General features: G+C 38.8%; 1 protein-coding gene and 1 long non-coding RNA gene across 2 annotated transcripts in view; one reads left to right on the plus strand and one right to left on the minus strand.

The window, feature by feature from the left end:
• Nucleotides 1–19658, plus strand: part of LOC122471567 — a 29291-nt gene extending 9633 nt beyond the window's left edge. The window contains exon 3 of the long non-coding RNA XR_006294208.1: nucleotides 19201–19658. This is a non-coding gene — a long non-coding RNA (uncharacterized LOC122471567). The remainder of the gene's footprint in view (nucleotides 1–19200) is intronic.
• The window catches only part of LOC122471563 (transmembrane protein 180-like), a 39640-nt gene continuing 31075 nt past the window's right edge, over nucleotides 11249–19813 (minus strand). Inside the window, exon 7 of the mRNA XM_043560304.1 lies at nucleotides 11249–11570. Within this exon, the coding sequence (XP_043416239.1) occupies nucleotides 11438–11570 (133 nt within the window). The 3' untranslated portion in view covers nucleotides 11249–11437. The remainder of the gene's footprint in view (nucleotides 11571–19813) is intronic.

A 19813-nucleotide genomic window follows, 5' to 3' on the forward strand; every position in this document is an offset into this window, starting at 1 on the left:
CTGAAGCAGGCTCTGGGCTGACATCAGAGAGCCTGACACAGGGCTCGAACTCACAAACTGTGAGATCATGACCTGAGCCAAAGTCGGGTGCTTCAGCCACTTAGCCACCCAGGTGCCCCAGAAGCAATATGTACTTTAATAAAAAGTGTTAATAAAACAGTATTCAATAGTCATGACATTGTTAATGAGGTAATTATTTTTAAAGTGTTGAGATACCCTAAAAGTGTTGAGATAACCATTTGACTTTCTGAATAGCAAGTCAAATGTCACTTGTGTAATCACTTCAAAACAATCTTCCAGAAATAAAATGAAGACAATTTCTGTGGTCTATAAATATTTTTTAAGTCCAGTAATTCACCCTGCATAGTATACAGTTTGAGTTTTGACAAATGCATACAAGGGTTGTGACCAGTACCCACAATCAAAATATAGAATATTTCCATTCCTTAAAAAAATTCCCTGTGTCCCTTGTAGTCAACCTCTCTCCCCATCTTAGATTCTGCCAACCACTAATGTGTTTGCTCCCCTGAAAGTTTTACCCTTTCCAGAATATGATTTAAATGGAATCATACAGTTAGGTAATCTTTTGAGTCTGGCTTCTCTTCCACTCAGCATTGTGCACTTGGCATTCATTCATGCTGATGTATCAGTAAATCTGTCTTCTTACTGACATATGTCATTCCATGATATGGATGTACCACAATCTGTTTCCCTGTTAACCAGCTGAAGGACATTTGAGTCACTTCCAGTTTTTTTTATGTAAGTGATAATGACTAAACTGCCATAAACAACTGTGTACATGTTTTGTGTGAACACAGTTTTTGGTTCTCTTGAGCAAATAGCTAGCAATGGGATTTCTGGATTCTATGTCAGATTCTATGTCTATTTAACTTTTTTAATAAGCTTTTTTAATAATAAAACTGATTTCTAAAGCAGCTGTGCCATTTTAATTCTTCCAGGACTGTATGAGAGTTCTAGGTGCTCCACAATCTTGTCAGCACATGGTATTGTCAGTTTTTATTTTAGCCAGTCCAATAGTTATGTAGTGGTATTTCACTGTGGTTTTATTTTTCTTTTAATGTTTATTTATTTATTTTGAGAGAGAGAGAGAGCATGAGCAGGGGAGGGGCAGAGAGAGAGAAGGAGAGAGAGAGAATCCCAAGCTCCCAAGCTCCACGCTGTCAGCACAGAATCTGATACAGGGCTTGATTTCATGAACTGTGAGATCATGACCTGGTCGGAAATCAAGAGTTGTTCACTTAATTGACTGAGCCACCCAGACACTCCTTCACTGTGGTTTTAATTTGCCTTTTCCTGATAACCAATAATGTTAAAGATCTTTTCATGTACTTACTTTCCATCTGTAGCTCTTCTTTGGTGGAATGTCTGTTCAAACATTTGCCCCTTTTTTATTGGGTTGTTATCTTTTAATTGGTTGAGAGTCTTTTTAAACTACTCTACATGCAAGTCTTTTATCAAATATGGATTTTGCAAATATTTTCTCCCAGACTGTGGCTTACCTTTTCATTTATTAACAATGTCTTTCAAAGATCAGGAGTTAATTTTTTTTCCCCAGACTTAATGAGGTATCATTGACAAGTAAAAATTGTGTATATGTAGATTGTACAACATGATTTTTTAAAGGTGTACAATTGGATGATTTAATATACATATAAATTATGAACTAATTATAATAATTAAGTTCATTAACACATCCATCACCTCACATAGGTACCTTTGTGTGCATATGTGGTGAGAACACTTAAGAGCTACTCTCTTAGCAAATTTCAAGTGTATAATATAGTGTTATTAACTATAGTCACCATTTTTTACATTAGATTCCCAGAATTTATTATAACTGAAATATTGTGCCTTTGGACCAACATCTCTCTACTTCCACACCCTCATGCCATAGCAACATTGTTCTCTGGTTCAATGTTTTAAGCTTCCATTTATAAGTGAAACCATACCAGTATTTGTCTTTCTGTTCTGGCTTACTTCACGTAGCATAATGTCCTCCAGGTTCATCCATGTTGGTGCAAATGATGAGACTTCCTTCTTTTTTATGGTTGAATAATCTCTGTATCTATATCACATCTTTATCCATTCATCCATCAACGAACACTTAGGTTGTTTCCATACTTGGATATTGTGACTAATGCTGCAACAATCATGGGAGTGCAGATACCTCTTTCTTTTAGTTTTGTTTTAAGTTTATTTTGGGAGAGAGAGAGAGAGAGCGCGCACGTGCACAACACAAGCGAGGGAGGGGCAGAGTGAGAGGGAGAGAGAGAATCCCAAGCAGGTTCCACACTATCAGCGCAGAGCCCCCCAAAGGACTCGATCTCATGAACTGTGAGATCATGACCTGAGTCGAAATCAAGAGTTGGACGCTTAATGGACTGAGCCACCCAGGCATCCCTCTTTTTCTTTCAGTTTTACTGAGATATAATCAACATACACAGCATTGTGTAAGTTTAAGGTATACAGCATAACGACTTGACTTACATATATTATGAAATGATCATCACAATTAGTTAACATCCATCACCTCATATAGATACAAAAAGAAAAAAAAGAAAGAAAATGTGTTTTTCCTTGTATAAGAACTCTTAGGATTTACTCTTAACAGCTTTCAAATATACCCTACAGCAGTGTTAACTACAATCATCATGTTGTACATTACATCCTGAGTACTTATTTATCTTATAACTAGAAGGTTGTGCCTTTTGACCACCTTCCTCCAATTCCTCCTTTCCCACCCCTGCCTCTGGAAACCACAAATCTTCTCTTTTTCTGTGAGTTTTCTTTTGTTTTGTTTTGTTTTGTTTTGTTTTTCTGTGAGTTTCTGGGGTTTTGTTGGTTTTTTTTTTTTGGTCGTTGGTTTTTTGTTTGTTAGATTGCACATATAAGTGAGAGCCTATAGTATTTCTCTTTCCCTGTTTTAGTTCACTTAGCATAATGCCCTCAAGATCCATCTGTGTTGCCACAAATGGTAAGATTTCCTTCTTTTTATGGCTAAATTCCATTGCATATATATATACCAAAACTTTATCTATTCATCTGTCTATGGACATTTAGATTGTTTTCCCTGTCTTGGCTATTGTAAAGAATACTGCAGTGAATATGGAGGTACAGATATCTCAACATAGTGTTTCCTTTTCCTTCAGATGTAGTCCCAGAAGTAGAATTGCGAATCATACGGTTGTTCTATCTTCAAATTTTTGAGGAACCTCCATGCTGTTTTCCACAGTGGTTGCACCAGTTTACATTGCCATCAAGAGTCCACAGGGATCCCTTTTCTCCACATCTTCACCAGCATTTTTTATCTCTAATCTTTTTGGTGATAACCAAACAGGCATCTGTTTTCAATTTTATTGATTTCTGATGTTTATTATTTCCTCCTGCCTGATTTGGGTTTCATTTGCTCTTTTTTGTTTGTTTCCTAAGGTGGAAACATAGATTATTAATTTCAGACGCTTCTTTTATTTACATATAATATACAGGCACATATGTATAATATATATACATATTCATTTAATGCCACAGACTTCCTTCTAGGCACTGCTCTCATTGCATTCCACAAATTTTGATATACTGTATCATGTTTTCATTTTTGTTCAATTCAAAATATGTTCCAGTTTCCTTGCTGACTTTTTCTTTAATCCATGAGTTATTTAAAAGTGTGTTTTTAACTTCCAGATTTGGGGGGGATTTCCCAGGTAGGTTATTGGTTTCTAATTGAATATACCATTATAATCAGAAGACATACTTTATATGACTTCTTTCATATGTGTTGTTATTTCTTTTTTAATTTTTTTTAATGTTTATTTATTTTTGAGAGAGAGACAGAGACAGAGTGCGAATGGGGGAGGGGCAGAGAAAGACGGAGACACAGAATCTGAAGCAGGCTCCAGGCTCTGAGCTGTCACCACAGAGCCTGACGAGGGGCTCGAACTCACAGCCTTGAGATCATGACCTGAGCCGAAGTCGGACACTTAACCAACTGAGCCACCCAGGCACCCCATTATTTCTTTTACTGCCCAGATGTTCTAACTTGCTAAATATTTCATTTGCACTTGAAAAGAACGTGTATTCTGCTGTTGTTGGGCAAGCTGTTCTATAAATGGCAACTAGGTCAAGTTTCTTGATGGTATTGTTCACTTCTATATCTTTATTGATTTTCCTTCTAAATGCCCTATTGATTACTAAGAAGTGAGTTCCCACCTAAAGTTGTGGATTTTGGGGGCACCTGGCTGGCTCAATTGGTAGAGCATGCAACTCTTGTTTTTAGAGTTGTGAATTTGAGCCCCATATTGGGGGTAGAGTTTACTTTAAAAATATTATTTAAAAAATTATAAAATTATGGATTTGTTTATTTCTCCATTCACTTCTATTAGTTTTTTGCTTCATGCATTTAATTTTTTTTTTTTTTTACATTTATTCATTTTTGAGAGACAGAGACAGAGCACAAACAGGGGAGGGGCAGAGAGAGAGGGAGACACAGAATATGAAGCAGGCTCCAGGCTCCCAGCTGTCAGCACAGAGCCCGGTGTGGGGCTTGAAATCACAAACTGCAAGATCATGACCTGAGCCGAAGTCAGACGCTCAACCAATTGAGCCACCCAGGCGCCCCTTGCTTCATGCATTTTGAAGCTCCATTATTAAGTACATACATATTTAGGATTATTACATTTTATTGGTAAGTTGATCCACTTATTACTAGGTAAGCTCTCTCTTTATCCCTGGTAATATTCCTTCTTTTGAAGTTGACTTAAATGTTAACATGGCCATTCCAACTTTCCTTGGATTACTGCTTACATGTTATATTTTTTGGTCCTTCGTCTTTAAACATACCTGTGTCTTCATATTGGAAGCGGATTTTTTGGTACATATCATGTAATTGGATCTTGTTTTGTTTTTAATCCAATCAATAATTTCTGTTTTTTAATTGGTATATTTAGACCATTTGTATTTAATGTAATATTGATTAACATCTAGTCAGTTGTTTTCTCTGTTCCATTCTTGGCCCTCTTTCCACTTTTTCTGCCTGCTTTTAGGATGATTAATTTTTATTATGTTATTTCCACTATAGGCTTATTATTCATGCCTCAGCTTAAATATATATATATTTATGGGGCACCTGGATAGTTCAGTTCATTGAGCATCCAACTTCAACTCAGGTCATGATCTTGCAGTCTGTGAGTTCAAGCCCCATCTTGGGCTCTGTTCTGACAGCTCAGAGCCTGGAGCTTCAGATTCTGTGTCTTTCTCTCTCTCTGCCCCTCCCCTACTCGTACTCTGTCTCTCTCTCTCTCAAAAGTAAATAAACATTTAAAAAAATTTTTTAATATATATATTTAATGGTTGGTCTAAAGTTTATAATATACATCTAAAATTAATCACATCCTACCTTAAAATAATAATATACTTCTTCCATATGGTGTAAGAACCTTTTAACAATATATGACAAATTGTTCCCTCTAATCTTTTATATTATTGTTGTCCTATATTTTATTTTTGCATGTACTGTAATTCCCAAATACAGTGCTGCTATTTTTACTTTAGATAGTCAATTATCTTTTATTGAAAATTTTATTGAGATAATTGTGGATTCACATGCTGTAGTAAGAAATAGTGCAGAATTATCCCATGTAATCTTTACCCAGTTTATCCTAATGGTAACATCTTACAAATTAGATAGCACATATCACAACGAGGATTTTGACACTGTTAACATTCCACTAATCTTTTAGATAGTTTTACTTGTGTGTGTGTGCGTGTGTTTAGTTCCATACAATTTTATCACATGTACGTTCATCTGTCCACCACCATAGTCAAGATACGGAACAATTTCATTGCCACAAGGATTGCTTGTGTTGCCCTTTTATTTATTTTTTATTTTTTTAAACGTTTATTTAGTTTGAGAGAGAGAGGGCATGAGCAGGGGACAGGCAAACAGAGAGGGAGAGAGAATCCCAAACAGGCTCCCCACTGTCCGCACAGAGCCCAACACAGGGCTTGACCTCACGAACTGTGAGATCATGACCTAAGCCAAAGTCAAGAGTTAAATGCTTAACTGACTGAGCTACCCAGGCGCCCCATGTGTTGCCCTTTTGTAACTATGATCATCCTTATCACTTCCCACTCCCATTTTAAACCTCTGGCTACCATTAATCTGCTCTCCATTTCTAAAATTTTTTCATTTCAACAAATGTTACATAAATGGAATCATACGGTATGTAACCTTCTGTGATTGGGTTTTTTCATTCAGTATAATTCCCTGGAAAATCATCCAAGTTGATGTGTATGTCAATAGTTTAACTTTTATTGCTAAGTACTATTCCATGGTTTCTATGTATCACAGTTTGTTTAACCATTAATCTGTTGAAGGAATTGTGTAAATGTAAGTTTTCATTTCTCTGGGATAAATGCTCCAAAGTGCAATTGCTATGTTGCATTATAATTGCATGTTTAGTTTTATAAGAAACTGCCAAACGTCTTATAGAGTGGCTGTACCACTTGACATTTTCACCAGCAATGTATGAGTGATCCTTAGTCACCTTTTAAAGTGATTTAGCCTTGGTGGCTCAGTCAGTTAAGGGTCTGACTTGGGCTCAGGTCATGATCGCAGGCTTCTTGGCTTTGAGCCCCACATTGGATTCTGTGCTGACAGTTCAGAGCCTGGAGTCTGCTTCAGATTCTGTGTCTCCCTCGTTCTCTGCCCCTCCCCACTTATGCTCTATCTCTCTCTCAAAAATAAATAAAACATTTTTAAAATTTTAATAAAAATAAAGTGATTAAAAATAAGGGGCACCTGGGTGGCTCAGTCAGTTGCGTGTCCAACTCTTGATTTTGGCTCAGGTTGTGATCCCTGGGTTGTGGGATTGAGCCGTACATCAGGCTCTGTGTTGAGCATGGAGGCTGCTTGAGATTCTCTCTCCCTCCACCCCTCTCTCACACTCTCTTTCTCTCTCTCTGAAAATAAAAAAATAAATAAAAATTTTAAAATGATTATAAAATAAGAAAAAAGAAGTCTTTTGTATTTACCTCCATTTTAACCATTTCTAGAGATCTTTATTCCTTGGTTTAGACCCAAGTTTCTATCTGGTAACTTCCTGAACACTTCATGTAATGCACATCTGCTGGTAATGAAACTTTCAGCCTTTTGTTTGTCTGAAAGTCTTTATTTCACTTACTTTTTAAAATGTTAGTTATTTATTTTGGGGGGCAGAGAGGAGAGACAGAATCCCAAGCAGGCTCCATGCTGTCCACGCAGAGCCTGATGCAGGCTCCCACGAACCGTGAGATCATGACCTGAGCCAAAACCGAGTCAGAAGCCTAACTGACTGAGTCACCCAGGCAACCCTCACTTAATTTTTAAAGATATTTGCCTTGTGTATAAAAATTTAGGTTGACAATTTTTTTCTTTCATATTTTAAAGATGTCATTACATTGCCTTCTGTCTTCCATTATTTATGGTGAAGAGTGTGCTGCTCATCTTATTTTTATTCCTCTCTATGTAATGTATCTTATATCTTGGGCTACCTTCAGTGGTTTATCTTTATCTTTGGCTCTCATCAGTTTGAATATGATATGTCTAGGTGTTTTTTGTTTTGTATGTTTGATGGGGTTTTCAATATTTATCGTGGTATTTTCCTGGTTCTCTGAGCTACTTGGATCTTGAACTTCTGGGTTTGATGTCTTTCATTATTTTTTTGAAAATTCTTGGCTATCGTCTTTTCAAATATTTTTTCTAACCTATTCTGTTCTCTTTTGGGGTGGGAAGAATTCCATTAAAATGTACGTCTGACTATTATATATTGTCTCAAGTCTCTTGGGTGCTCTATTCTTTTTGATTCTCACTCTCTTTGTGTTTCAGCTTGAGTAATTTGTACTGACATATCTTCAAGTTCACTGACTCTTTCCTCATGGGACACTCTGCATATTAAAGTTTGCACAAGTTTAGGGTGCCTGGGTGGCTCAGCCGGTTGAGTGTTTGACTTCAGCTCAGATCATGATCTCATGGTTCGTGGGTTCAAGTGCCACATTGGGCTCTGTGTTGTCAGCTCAGAGCCTGGAACCTGCTTTGGATTCTGTGTGTGTGTGTGTCTCTCTCTCTGTCCCTCCCCCACTTGTGCTCTGTGTGTGTGTGTCTCTCTCTGTCTCTCAAAAATAAACATTAAAGTTTGCGCAAGTTCAAACTTCTTCACCACCTTTAGCTCTCCCTTCAGGATTGAGTGTGGATTTATGATTAATTGACCATTCTGAAAGATAATACAGTCATATCCCCATCCCTAGTTGTCCTTATCTCCAGGCTTGGAAAGAACTTTGCTGATTTCAGGAAAAGCAAAATGAAAAAAATGCAGGAAATACACCATTTTGTATTCTCTTACTGCAACACCCTGGCTTGGATCAGAGAACTCAGAATATGAATCAGGTCTACTCTACCTACACTGCTTCCAATTCTTACTGAACATACCCACCAACAGACCAAGTGGCAACCCATTGAGTACTATTATGATGTACACCCCGTGGTAGGCTGGAGCCTGCTCATCCTAGCTGGTAAAAGCCATTATCAACTTTTCAGGAATTTCTCAGGCTGGGTTTTTATTTTTTATTTATTTTTTTTTTTTGTTTAAAAAAAAAAAAAATAAATAAAGGCTGGGTTTTAAACACAGCAATTGTTAAAAAAATAAAGTAAATAAAAAGGGGGGGGGCGTTGGTGGCTCAGTCAGTTAAGTGTCCGACTTTGGCTCAGGTCATGATCTCACGGTTCTTGGTTCGAGCCCCGCATTGGGCTCTGTGCTGACAGGTCAGAGCCTGAGCCTGCTTCGGATTCTGTGTCTGCCTCTCTCTCTGCCCCTCCCCTACTCACACACTGTCTCTCTCTCAAAAATAAATACACACTGAAAAAAATTTAAACACAGAAATTGTTAAAAATTAATATACTTAAGTTTATGATTAAATGATATTAAAAACAAAAGTGATAAGTACTCAAAACATTACTTTCTAGTTGCTACATTTTACTGTTATTTATGCTTTTAATGTTATTAATACCTGCCATATCTGTATGGTGATACAATATGTGCATATGGTGTTACGATTATGTGTCTTGTTTTTTAATTTTATAATGGCATGATACTGATCATCTCTCCCCCTAAATCTGTGTTCAGTAATATCACATTTATAGCCTGAAATTAGCTATAGTGGATGTATTTATGCCATGGAAATCAGTATATAGTATTGTTTTGTTTTGTTGATTGTCTAGACCAGGGGTTGGCAAACTTTTTCTATAAAGAGCCAGATAATATTTTTGTCTCCTGAGTCACATACAGTTCCTGTCACACAACAATTATTTGTTTGACAAGCCTTTCAAAATACAAAAATTATTCTTAGATCTCAGACAGTATAAAAAGAGACCACATGTTGGATTTGGTTCATAGGCCAAAAGAGGTGTGCCAACCTCTGGTCTAGACTTAAGAAAGTAATAAAGAAAATGTTAACCATGCAGCTGAAACTCCAAACTGTCATCTCTATATCTGTGACACTGTGAAAACACAGGGAATTGAGGACATATTCTTTCCAGTATTGAAAATCATCATTCAGTTATTCAGAGAAGTTACTCACATCATTAATGACTGAGTAAAGTTCTGAAGTATGTCTTTATTGTTTCTTACTGGTTATTATAAACAAAAATATAAAATAACATTTAGATTGTAACTATACTCCTTGGCCTATGACATAAGTGACTTCTTTGTTGAATTGAATACTAATCAAGCATTTATTCGTAGTCTTGATTTCATGATTATTGCTATGAATTATAAAACCTTATGAGTGGAATTTTTAAGAAATAACAAGTCACACTGACATTATAGGTGTATGAAATTTACAATAAAGAGTAGGTATTATTATTATTTTTAAGTCATATGCTATACATCCTTTTTATCAGTAAAATATATAATAAAGTTATATATGCATATATATGCATACATTTTTTTTTTCAGAGAGCCAGTTGTTAAGTATTTTCAGTTCACCAGTGTAAACAATGTGTCATGCTGAACAATGACCATTCTTGGGTAGGAGAATCTAACAGGCTGGCTCAGTCAGAAGAGTATGCAACTCTTGATCTCAGTGTTGTGAGTTTGAGCCCCACATTGGATATAGAAATTACTTATAAATAAATAAATAAATAAATAAAACTTTAAAAAGAGAGAGAGAGGGAGGCACCTAGGTGGCTCAGTTGGTTAAGCATCCCACTTCGGCTCAGGTCACCATCTCACAGTTCATGGGTTCAAGCTCCGTGTCGGGCTGTGCACTGACAGCTCAGGGCTTGGAGCCTGCTTCAGATCCTGTGTCTCCCTGTCTCTCTGCCCCTTCCCTGCTCATGCTCTGTCTCTCTTTCTCTGTCACAAATAAACATTAAAAATAATAAATAAAAGAGAGAGAGAATATAATAGGCACACAGAGTCTGAGTCAGTTAGATGAAGATGAGCAACTGATCTGAAAGGTCTGGTGCTCAGTTGAGAGTATGTGTGTTTGAGAGAGAGAGAACCATGAAATAAAGATGTCAGAGGCAGAGAAAACTACCTCAGGCCCTGCCTTTCTCACTCCAGTCCTTGTATGATTCAACTCTATTTTATTCCCTGTCCGCGATGCCTATGAATTTCCCTACTGTATCCTTACAAGGAACCTCTCTTTATTTAAGACAACTGAAGTTGAATTCCTATTCCTTCATAACCAAAAGTTCTATGACCAAGCCAGCCACATAAATCTGGGTTATATGGGTTCTCTTATATTGGCCCTGGAATCTACCAAATGTGACCACTATCAGTTACAGGGTAATCTACAGATGATGGTGATGCAGCATTACTTAACGAAAAGGAAAAAAAAAAAAAAAAAGATGTCTTCACTGATATAATCTGTTGAAGCATCAGTATGAGGCTTAAAATAAAAGGAAGTAGGGGGAGACTGGGCGGCCCAGTCAGTTAAGCATCTAACTCTTGATCTCAGCTCAGATCTTGATCTTAGGGTCATGAGGTAAAGTCCCCGCCTTGGGCTCCACACTGGGCATGATGCCTACTTAAAAAAATAATAATAAAATAAAAATGAAGGAAAGTGGCATGCACAATCAGGCGGACTCTGGAAACTAAAGGAAATCACATAGCAGTTCAAGGGTGAAGAAGAACAGTTGCGACCAGGCCACAAGACCACTTGGAAACAGCCAACAGAGAGGCCTGAACTCATATTTAACTTTCTTATTAGTTTATTACGGTAGTCAAAACGCCCTAAAACATGTTGTATTTGTTTCATCTGTTTTGTTTTCTAAACAAATTAGGGGTTATAAAATACAGTTTTGCCTTCTGGTAGAATGTAATCTCTGTAAGAATAAACAACTGAAGATTTGTTTGAATCCCATGCTAGCCAAGCATTGGCCTTAAAGAGCCCCTGTGTAGTCTGTCTTGTTCCTCATTGAGAATGGACTCCAAACCAGAATCTGAATTACTGCAATGCCCAGGGGGACCAGGCAAATCAAATTAAACATAGCATCATGAAGATCGAAAATTGTACTAGGGAAAAAAAAAGATTTAAAACATAATTAGCTTCTCTAGCGATATCTCTTCTTAATTCAAAGATATATAACAAAAGGCTTCAGAAAAATTTTGCTTTCAAAAAGTAATAGAAAGTTTATCAAATAATCTGGATTTTTGTCCCAAATAATTGAATAATCCCTACCTTCCAGTTGCCCATACCAGAGGAGGCTGACATGTAAATGGGTGATGCTAATGCCTGATGGGAAGTCATACAGCTTATCCTGAAGGATCATTAACAGTACATGGGAAGACAGAGGGTGGAGGTGAGGCACACATACACGCTCATGATGCTTCAGTCTTGAAATCACCCTCCAACGTGTTTTAAACAAAGTGGTGGGAATTTGGCATTCATTTTTATCACTAAACTTACTTCCATTCAACACAACTAGAGGTTACAGAAAGAAACTACAGTTAATAGTTATATTCAGGAGTAGCAGGTCCTGGTTTTCTGCCAAGAACTTACACTAAGCTCCCAGGTCCCTGTGGTTCTTCATTATGCTCCTGGTAGATCTTTTTTTTTTTTTTTCCTTCATTTAAATCACATACATTAAAAGAGGGCTCCTGATTATTTGGGGACTGATTATCCAGTCTTCAGCTTCTTTCTAGTCACCTAGGCTATCTAAAATATCACCTCATCCCCTTAGCCAAGTGAGGAACTAATGGAAAAGATCAAAAATATCTGATAGTTTAGGAAGAAGAGGCAGTTTATTACATTTTCATACTAAAATCAGCTGCTATTCCCAGAAACTAGGTATCATTCATTCATCTTAAAAAAGAAAAAGGCACTGTGTGATTATTAAATGTGTTGGCACTGGACCAAGTACTGGGTATTCAATGGCAGGCAAAACTGACAGAGTTCCCACCCTCAAGGAGCTCACCTCTTGGTGCAGAAGGCAGATCTTAATCAAGCAATCACAGATAAGAGTGATTTACATATGGTGACTAGGATCACTGCATTAAGGGGGCGCCTGGGTGGCTCGGTCGGCTAAGCGTCCGACTTTGGCTCAGGTCATGATCTTGAGGTCCTTGAGTTCGAGCCCCGTGTTGGGCTCTGTGCTGACAGCTCAGAGCCTGGAGCCTGCTTCGGATTCCGTGTCTCCTTCTCTCTCTGCCCCTTCCCCTCTCATGCTTCATCTCTCTCTCTCTCTCTCTCTCTCCCTTTCTCTCTCTCTCTCAAAAATAAATATTAAAAAAATTATTTAAAAGATCACTCCATTAAGTGCTGTGATGGAAAAACACAAGGTATTAGATGGCAGCACATAGCCAGAGGGGCTGGCCTACTCTTGGCAAGTGGAGTCCAGAGGAGGCTCCCCTGGGGAGCAGTATTTGAGCTGAGATCTGAAGGGTAAGTAGGCATTAGCTAGAAGGCCTGCACCTAGAATCATGTGCAAAACCTCCAACTATCACTACCTCCTCCTCCAAAAGCCATAGCTGGGAATGTCCTTGGTGCTCTGGACTGGACTGCATTTGTTAGGAATGGCCACACCTTCCGATCAGTGCTCCACAAGACCACCCTTCATCTCAGGTCCTGCTTGGTCCAAGAAGTGATTGGTAATGACCTACCCAGCCCATTGCTCTTGTGCTGCTAGTTTCTGGGCTCTGAGACACAGAGGCTTGGGTCACAGGCTGGGCCATCAACACATATCTACTATAGCCTCTGGAAGTAACAGAGGCACCAAGGGTGCCACTGATACATGATGTCACTTCTGCTCCACACAAACTATCTATGGAAAAAACTCATTTGGGGGCATGTGGTGTTGTATCTTCCCTGCATTCTTTCCTTTAAGAAAAATCCTCCCTGCTCTTCCTTTCCTATCTGACTGCCCAACTCCCAACCCCAAGATCAAGTACATGCCCAGACCTAGTCTGAGAACTCCAACCTCAGGCTACAACTACTGACTCAGGGATGGGCATGTGACTCATAAAGCTTTTCAAGGTCCACTGGGGGACTTCTGCTGGGCTAATGGGACAAATGTTAAGTGTTTCCTTTAGGATCTTAGGTTGTTGGGCCCAAGTAAGCTTGGAGTTATCTTGCAGCCATGTGGTAAAAGACTGGACTCAATACAGAAGGAAAGTCAGAGAAACAGGTTCCTATCATCACCTGTTCAGCTACCCAGATCCACCTCTGCCTGACTTCAGTTACAGGAGCTGGCAAGGTTTTTTTTAATGTAAGCTAGCCTGCACTCGGTTTCTGTCACTTACAGCCAAAGTGACTTGAATAATGTACCTTTCCCATTGGCACGTATGTCCAAATTACCATAAATTGGCAACCTCTAACCATTATCGGGAAAGATTCAGTGATTTCTATTTGGCCATTACTAACAAGGACACAGGAAGTTTGAAACAGCTGAGCACAGATTTCAAGAATGGGAAGACAAGGTCATGGTTGGTACTTTTGAACAAGACGTAGGTGCACACAAGCATGATGCTTCTCTCACCGCCTTGGTTCACTGATTGGAACCACAAGACCAGATGAGAGAACTGGACCGACAATGGGTACGAGATGCCAAAGAGGTAATGGAAACCCAAGTTCCAGTGTGAAGCAGCCTCAATCACACATTTCTCAAACACAAAGAAGAAAGGAATTGGCCTGATCAAGACCTTTAAAGGGGAAAAGAACCACAGAGCCATGACGGTGAGCTGCTAGTCACGGAATTAGTACAATGTGTGCTCAGAAGCCCAGTGTTTTATGAAAAGACTGGTTTCTGCTTGGCCGAGGCTCTTCTGTGCGTCTTATCTGAGTGTTTGGTTAGCAGCAGGAGCCTATTATCTTCCAGCATTTTCTAGTTATAACAGATTCCAGTTTCGGAAACATCAAGAAATTGGATTCCAGCTTCCAAGGGTTCCCTCTGGGAGATATTCGCTCTCCAGGACAGAACTGTCTTTTTCTCTTTTTTTCACAGTGAGTGAGGGCATGGGGAACACCTGTGGTAATCTGCAGAGGCAAATTGTGAGCACGCCAACAATACTGCAGAGAGAGAGCCTTAGGCTGAAAGTTCAAGGAAAGGCAGGGGGATGAACAGGATGAGTAAAGCAAGCTGAGAACTACCATGTTGTGGTTTAAGACCGAGGTCTTGCAGGCAAGAACATTGTTATTACTGAAGCTGCAACCATGTTAATGTTTCCAGCGGCCAGAGCAAAGGTCATTTCCCTACCACTTGATTGAATTATTTGATGCTCTTCAAAAGTCTCTCTGGCCTTTCTGCTCCTTTCTTAAGATTTCTTCTCTTTCTCTTAAAATGTCATTCTAATCTGGAAAAGATGCCCAGGATTTAGAGAATTTCTTTTCCTCTTTCACATTATGTTCACTCTACCTGGATGTGATTGGATCTATTGACCAGTCAGGCTTTTATGCTTTCAGAATGTCAATTCCAACCTTTACATTTTTTAATGAATCTCTGGTAGAAAAATAATTCCTAAGCCTTGCTTATAGTTTTGTTCACTTAATACATATTTATTGCACACTTACTGTTTGAGGTGCTTGCCCTATAGAGTAAATCAACACCGATCCTTACCATCAACAAAATGTATATATATTATAGTGGAGGCAAAAAATATCTTTAATGTTACTTTATAATAACAGCAATTGCACCTCTTACTTATGGAAAAATTTTTGTACCTCATATGCTCTCATAATGTTCTGCTTTCAAAAGAAGTACCCACCTGCAGGTTATAACATTCTAAAATATTGCTCTTTGGTATCTTTTTCTTCATTTTCTTGTCTTAGCTTACACCTGCTAAACAATATTATTGTTTTGTGCCAGTACAGATACTTTTGAATTAGGGATGGCAAAATTTGAGTCCCTCAAATTTTGAGTCCCTCTTTGCTACCTCTAGAAAGGGAACTTCTCCTTTCTAGGGTCAGCCTGATGAGACCCTTGTAAGAATAATGATGGCATCTCACGTATAGCAGGCTTATATGTGCCTGGTCCTGTTTGACACTTTTTTGTCACTGCTACAAATTTTCACAATAACCCTGAAGATACTAAGGCTTACCTAGGTTAATTAAATTGCCCAAAGTTCGGGGTGCCTGGGTGGCTCAGCCAATTAAGCACCCAACTCTTGCTTTCAGCTCAGGTCATGATCCCACGGTTCATGAATTCAAGCCCTCATCGGGCTCCGTGCTATCAGCATGGAGCTTGCTTGGAATTCTCTCTCTCTGCACCTCCCCTGCTCACTCTCTTTCTCAAAATAAATAAATAAACTTTAAAAAATTAAAAACAAAATTTCCCAAAGTTCCACAGCTTGGAGCTGGGCTTCTTATCTCAATCTGAACTAAAAATCTCTCCAGGAGAAAATGGAATTTATAATATGAGTTTAGAAGAAAAAAACATTTTTAAAGAATAAAGTCATACACTTTCTGTGGAAATGAATTCATAAGGTCTGAATGAAAGACAATGGCCTATAACAAATGTCAAGAACACTAACACCTTAATACGATCACATTGCCAGTGTGGAATGGTAAGGGTCTAAATCTCTACACTTCTTTGCCAGAGGTTGGGGCTATTGTTTTTTGGGTTTTTATTTTTAAGTTTATTTTTTATTTTGAGAGAGAGGGGGAGGGGCAGGGACAGAGGAAGAGATAGAGAATCCCAAGCAGGCTCTCCACTGTCAGCATAGAGCCCAACATGGGGCTTGAACTCAAGAACCATGAGATCATGACCTGAGCTGAAACCAAGAGCCAGATGCTTAACCGACTGAGCCCCCAGGCACCGGGGGTTATTGTTAATGTTTCCACCTATAAAGACTAACTAGAGGGGCACCTGGGTGGCTCAGTTGGTTGAGCATCTGACTTCGGCTCACATCATGATCTCACAGTTCATGAGTTTGAGCCCCACTTCGGGCTCAGTGCTGTCAGTGCAGAGCCCACTTCAGATCCTCTGTCCCCTCTCTCTGCTTCTCCCCCCGCTTGCATGCATGCCTCCACCCTCTCTCTTTCTCAAAAATAAATAAACATTAAAAAAAAAAGACTAGGAAAAAGCAGTATAATATTTATTGGAAAAAAACAAGAAACAAAAAACAAACAAACAAAAAAACCCTGAAGTTGATTATCTCCTCTTTTGGACATAATCTTGTCCTCAGGTGGTCCCTTTGCAATGGAACATAACTTTTTTTTTTTTTAACTTAAATTCAAGTTAGTTAACATATAGTATAGTGTTATTTCAGGATTAGAATCCAGTGATTCATCACTTACATATAAAACCCAGTGCTCATCACAAGTGCCTTAATACCCATCACCCATTTAGCCCATCCCCCCAGTTCTCGTACAGCAACCCTCAGGTTGTTCACTATATTTAAGTCTTTTATGTTTTGCATCCTTCTCTGTTTTTATCTTATTTTATTTTTCATTCCCTTCCCCTATGTTCATCTGCTTTGTTTTTTAAATTCCACATATGAATGAAATCGTATGGTATTTGTCTTTCTCTGACTGACTTATGTCCCTTAGCATAATACATTCTAGTTCCACCCATATTGTTGCAAATGGCAACATTATAACTCATATACAGAGGAAAAGAAGCAGGCAATGGGAAAGAAATCAAAATCGTTGATAATTCTGTGGTGGTAAAACACAGGATATATATTATCATGGTCCTGTGAACTTGTGGATAGAGTTTCCTCAACAAAATCTCCCATCACAGCCCCATTTCGGACACATCATTAGGAAACTGATTTAGCTAAAATCATAATCTTTTGGGCCAAATGCTCTTCATTTAGAATGTTACAAGTGCTCATGTTCATGATACTTGGCAAATGGACTTAGCATGGAACATTGTTAAAAAGTGATTGTCCCAAATTCTAGCAATCTCAACAAATGTATATGCTTATATGTACACACTTCTTTGCAGCTATAATATTTTATATACATTTAAAAATTTTTTAATGTTTATTTTTGGAGAGAGAGAGATGGAGAGTGAGCAGGGGAAGGGGCAGAGAGAGAGGGAGACACAGAATCGAAGCAGGTTCCAGACTCTGAGCTGTCAGCACAGAGAGTGACGTGGGGCTCAAACCCACAAACTGTGAGATCACAACCTGAGCTGAAGTTGGACACTTAACCAACTGAGCCACCCAGGCAACCCCTATTTTGTATACATTAAAAAAAATTTTTTTTTTAATCTTTATTTATTTTTGAGAGAGAGCATGTGAGCAGGGGAGGAGCAGAGAGGGAGGGAGACACAGAAGCAGAAGCAGAAGCAGGCTCCAGGCTCCGAGCTGTCAGCACAGAGCCTGTCGTGGGGCTTGACCTCACAAGCCGTGAGACCATGACCTGAGCCGAAGTCAGACGCTCAACCGACTGAGCCACCTAGGCGCCCCTATACGTTTTTAATCTTATCTTCCCAGTGATGTGGGAGGGGAAGTCCTATCTTACAGTTTGAGGCTCTGAATACATGGAGTGTCCTAACTACTGTTTCTTGCTCTTCCAGGGATCATTATAGAAAGCTATATGCACTTTTCAGAGAAATGGTTGTTTGTGTTTCCTATTCAAGGCACTATGCTTCAGTGGCTTACTAGGTCAAGAATATGTAAAAACATTAATCAAAAAGGGGCGCCTCAGTGGCTCAGTCAGTTAAGCGTTCAACTTTGGCTCAGGTCATGATCTCAAGGTTTATGAGTTCAAGCCCCTCATCGGGCTCTACACTCACAGTGCAGGGCCTGCTTGGGATTCTGTCTCTTTCCCTCTCTCTCTGCCCCTCCCCTCGCTCAGAATAAATAAATAAAACTTTAGAAAAAGACGTTAATCAAGGAATTTACAATAAGTATTTCAGAATCAACAGCATGCTTATTGAATTGACAGCTTGAAAGAACAAAATCCACCAGCACCAAGTATAATACATAAGACTAGCTCATTTCTAGTCTAGGTAACCTAATATTTAATACTGAATAAACCCACCAATTTTGTCCTAATGTGAAACAGAATTCATTAAACAAGCAGAAGAGAGTCCTTGCCTGGAAATTTCCAGGCTGTTGCTGTAGTAAATCACTACAGAAAGCACTTGTTTTCCAAAAACAGCTTTAAAACTGATTTTAATGATTAGCTACGTAAAATTAAACACTAAGAATATTTTCATTGTTTAAAAGACAAAGCCTTGAGGTTACTTTTTATTCACTCTGAAGCAATTCATTTTCCGATCTGCTCCTTTGCTGGAGTTTAAGACAGTATTGTTTACTATGTCATTGAGAGAAAAACCACTTTCTAAACTTCTGTTGTAAGTGTAATTTTTGAAGTATTATGAGGCCTTCAGACAAAAGAGAAGCAAAGGGAAAGCTGCACTTACAGTATTTAAAAACATACTTGGTTAGGGGCACCTGGGTGGCTCAGTCATTTAGGCATCGGACTGCAGCTCAGGTCATGATCTTGTGGTCCTGAGTTCAAGCCCTGCGTCTGGTTCTGTGCTGTCAGCAACCTGGAGCCTGCTTCAGGTTCTGTGTCTCCCTCTCTGTCTCTGCCCCTTCCCCACTTGCACTCTGTCTCTCTCTCTCTCTCTCTCTCTCTCTCTCAAAAACAAATAAACATAAATTTAAAACAATTTTTCAACATATGGCTATGTAGCAGAGTGATCTAGAAGACTATTTTTTAAGTAATGGATTTTGTTTTGGTTTCTGGCAGAGTATCCACAGATGCCAGTGTAACTCAACAAATAAACTGGCAGATTCGGACTACTGGGGAAATGCATCTTTCCATTCCAGAATGTCTTCTCAAGCAGCAAGAATTGGGCCAGGGCTGTAAGACAGTGCTACCACACGGAGTCAGTGCTGTGCTCCGTGTCCTGTAATAAGCAGCCGAGCGCCCAGCTGGTGTTCCTCTCGCACTCTGGGCTTATCTCAACCTTGGACTTAACTCGTTGTACCACACCTTCTGGTCTGCCTCCTGCACTAATGCCATGTGAGTTCCCAAGGGCAGAAAGCATCATGCCTTACAACTCTGTATCTCAGGTCCCAGCTCAGTGCTAACACCTAGTAGATACTCCACAAATGTTTGCAGACAAAAGAATGCAAAGCATGCTTAACTGTCCAAATAGAAGGAATAGCCGTTGTTTTCTATAATATACTATAATTTCATTGTCACTTTTTTGTGAAAAGTGTGGACTTCGTTGCACTTTTAATAGAAGCTACATGCATAAAATAAGAGAATCAGTTTCTAATATTATCACATGAAGTACCTTATACCCTATAATTAGGAGATATTACACATTGGTTTTTTTTGCCCAAGTACCCCATTT

The sequence above is a fragment of the Prionailurus bengalensis genome, chromosome E3 (assembly GCF_016509475.1).
Source record: "Prionailurus bengalensis isolate Pbe53 chromosome E3, Fcat_Pben_1.1_paternal_pri, whole genome shotgun sequence".
In the NCBI taxonomy this organism is placed as follows: Eukaryota; Metazoa; Chordata; class Mammalia; order Carnivora; family Felidae; genus Prionailurus; species Prionailurus bengalensis.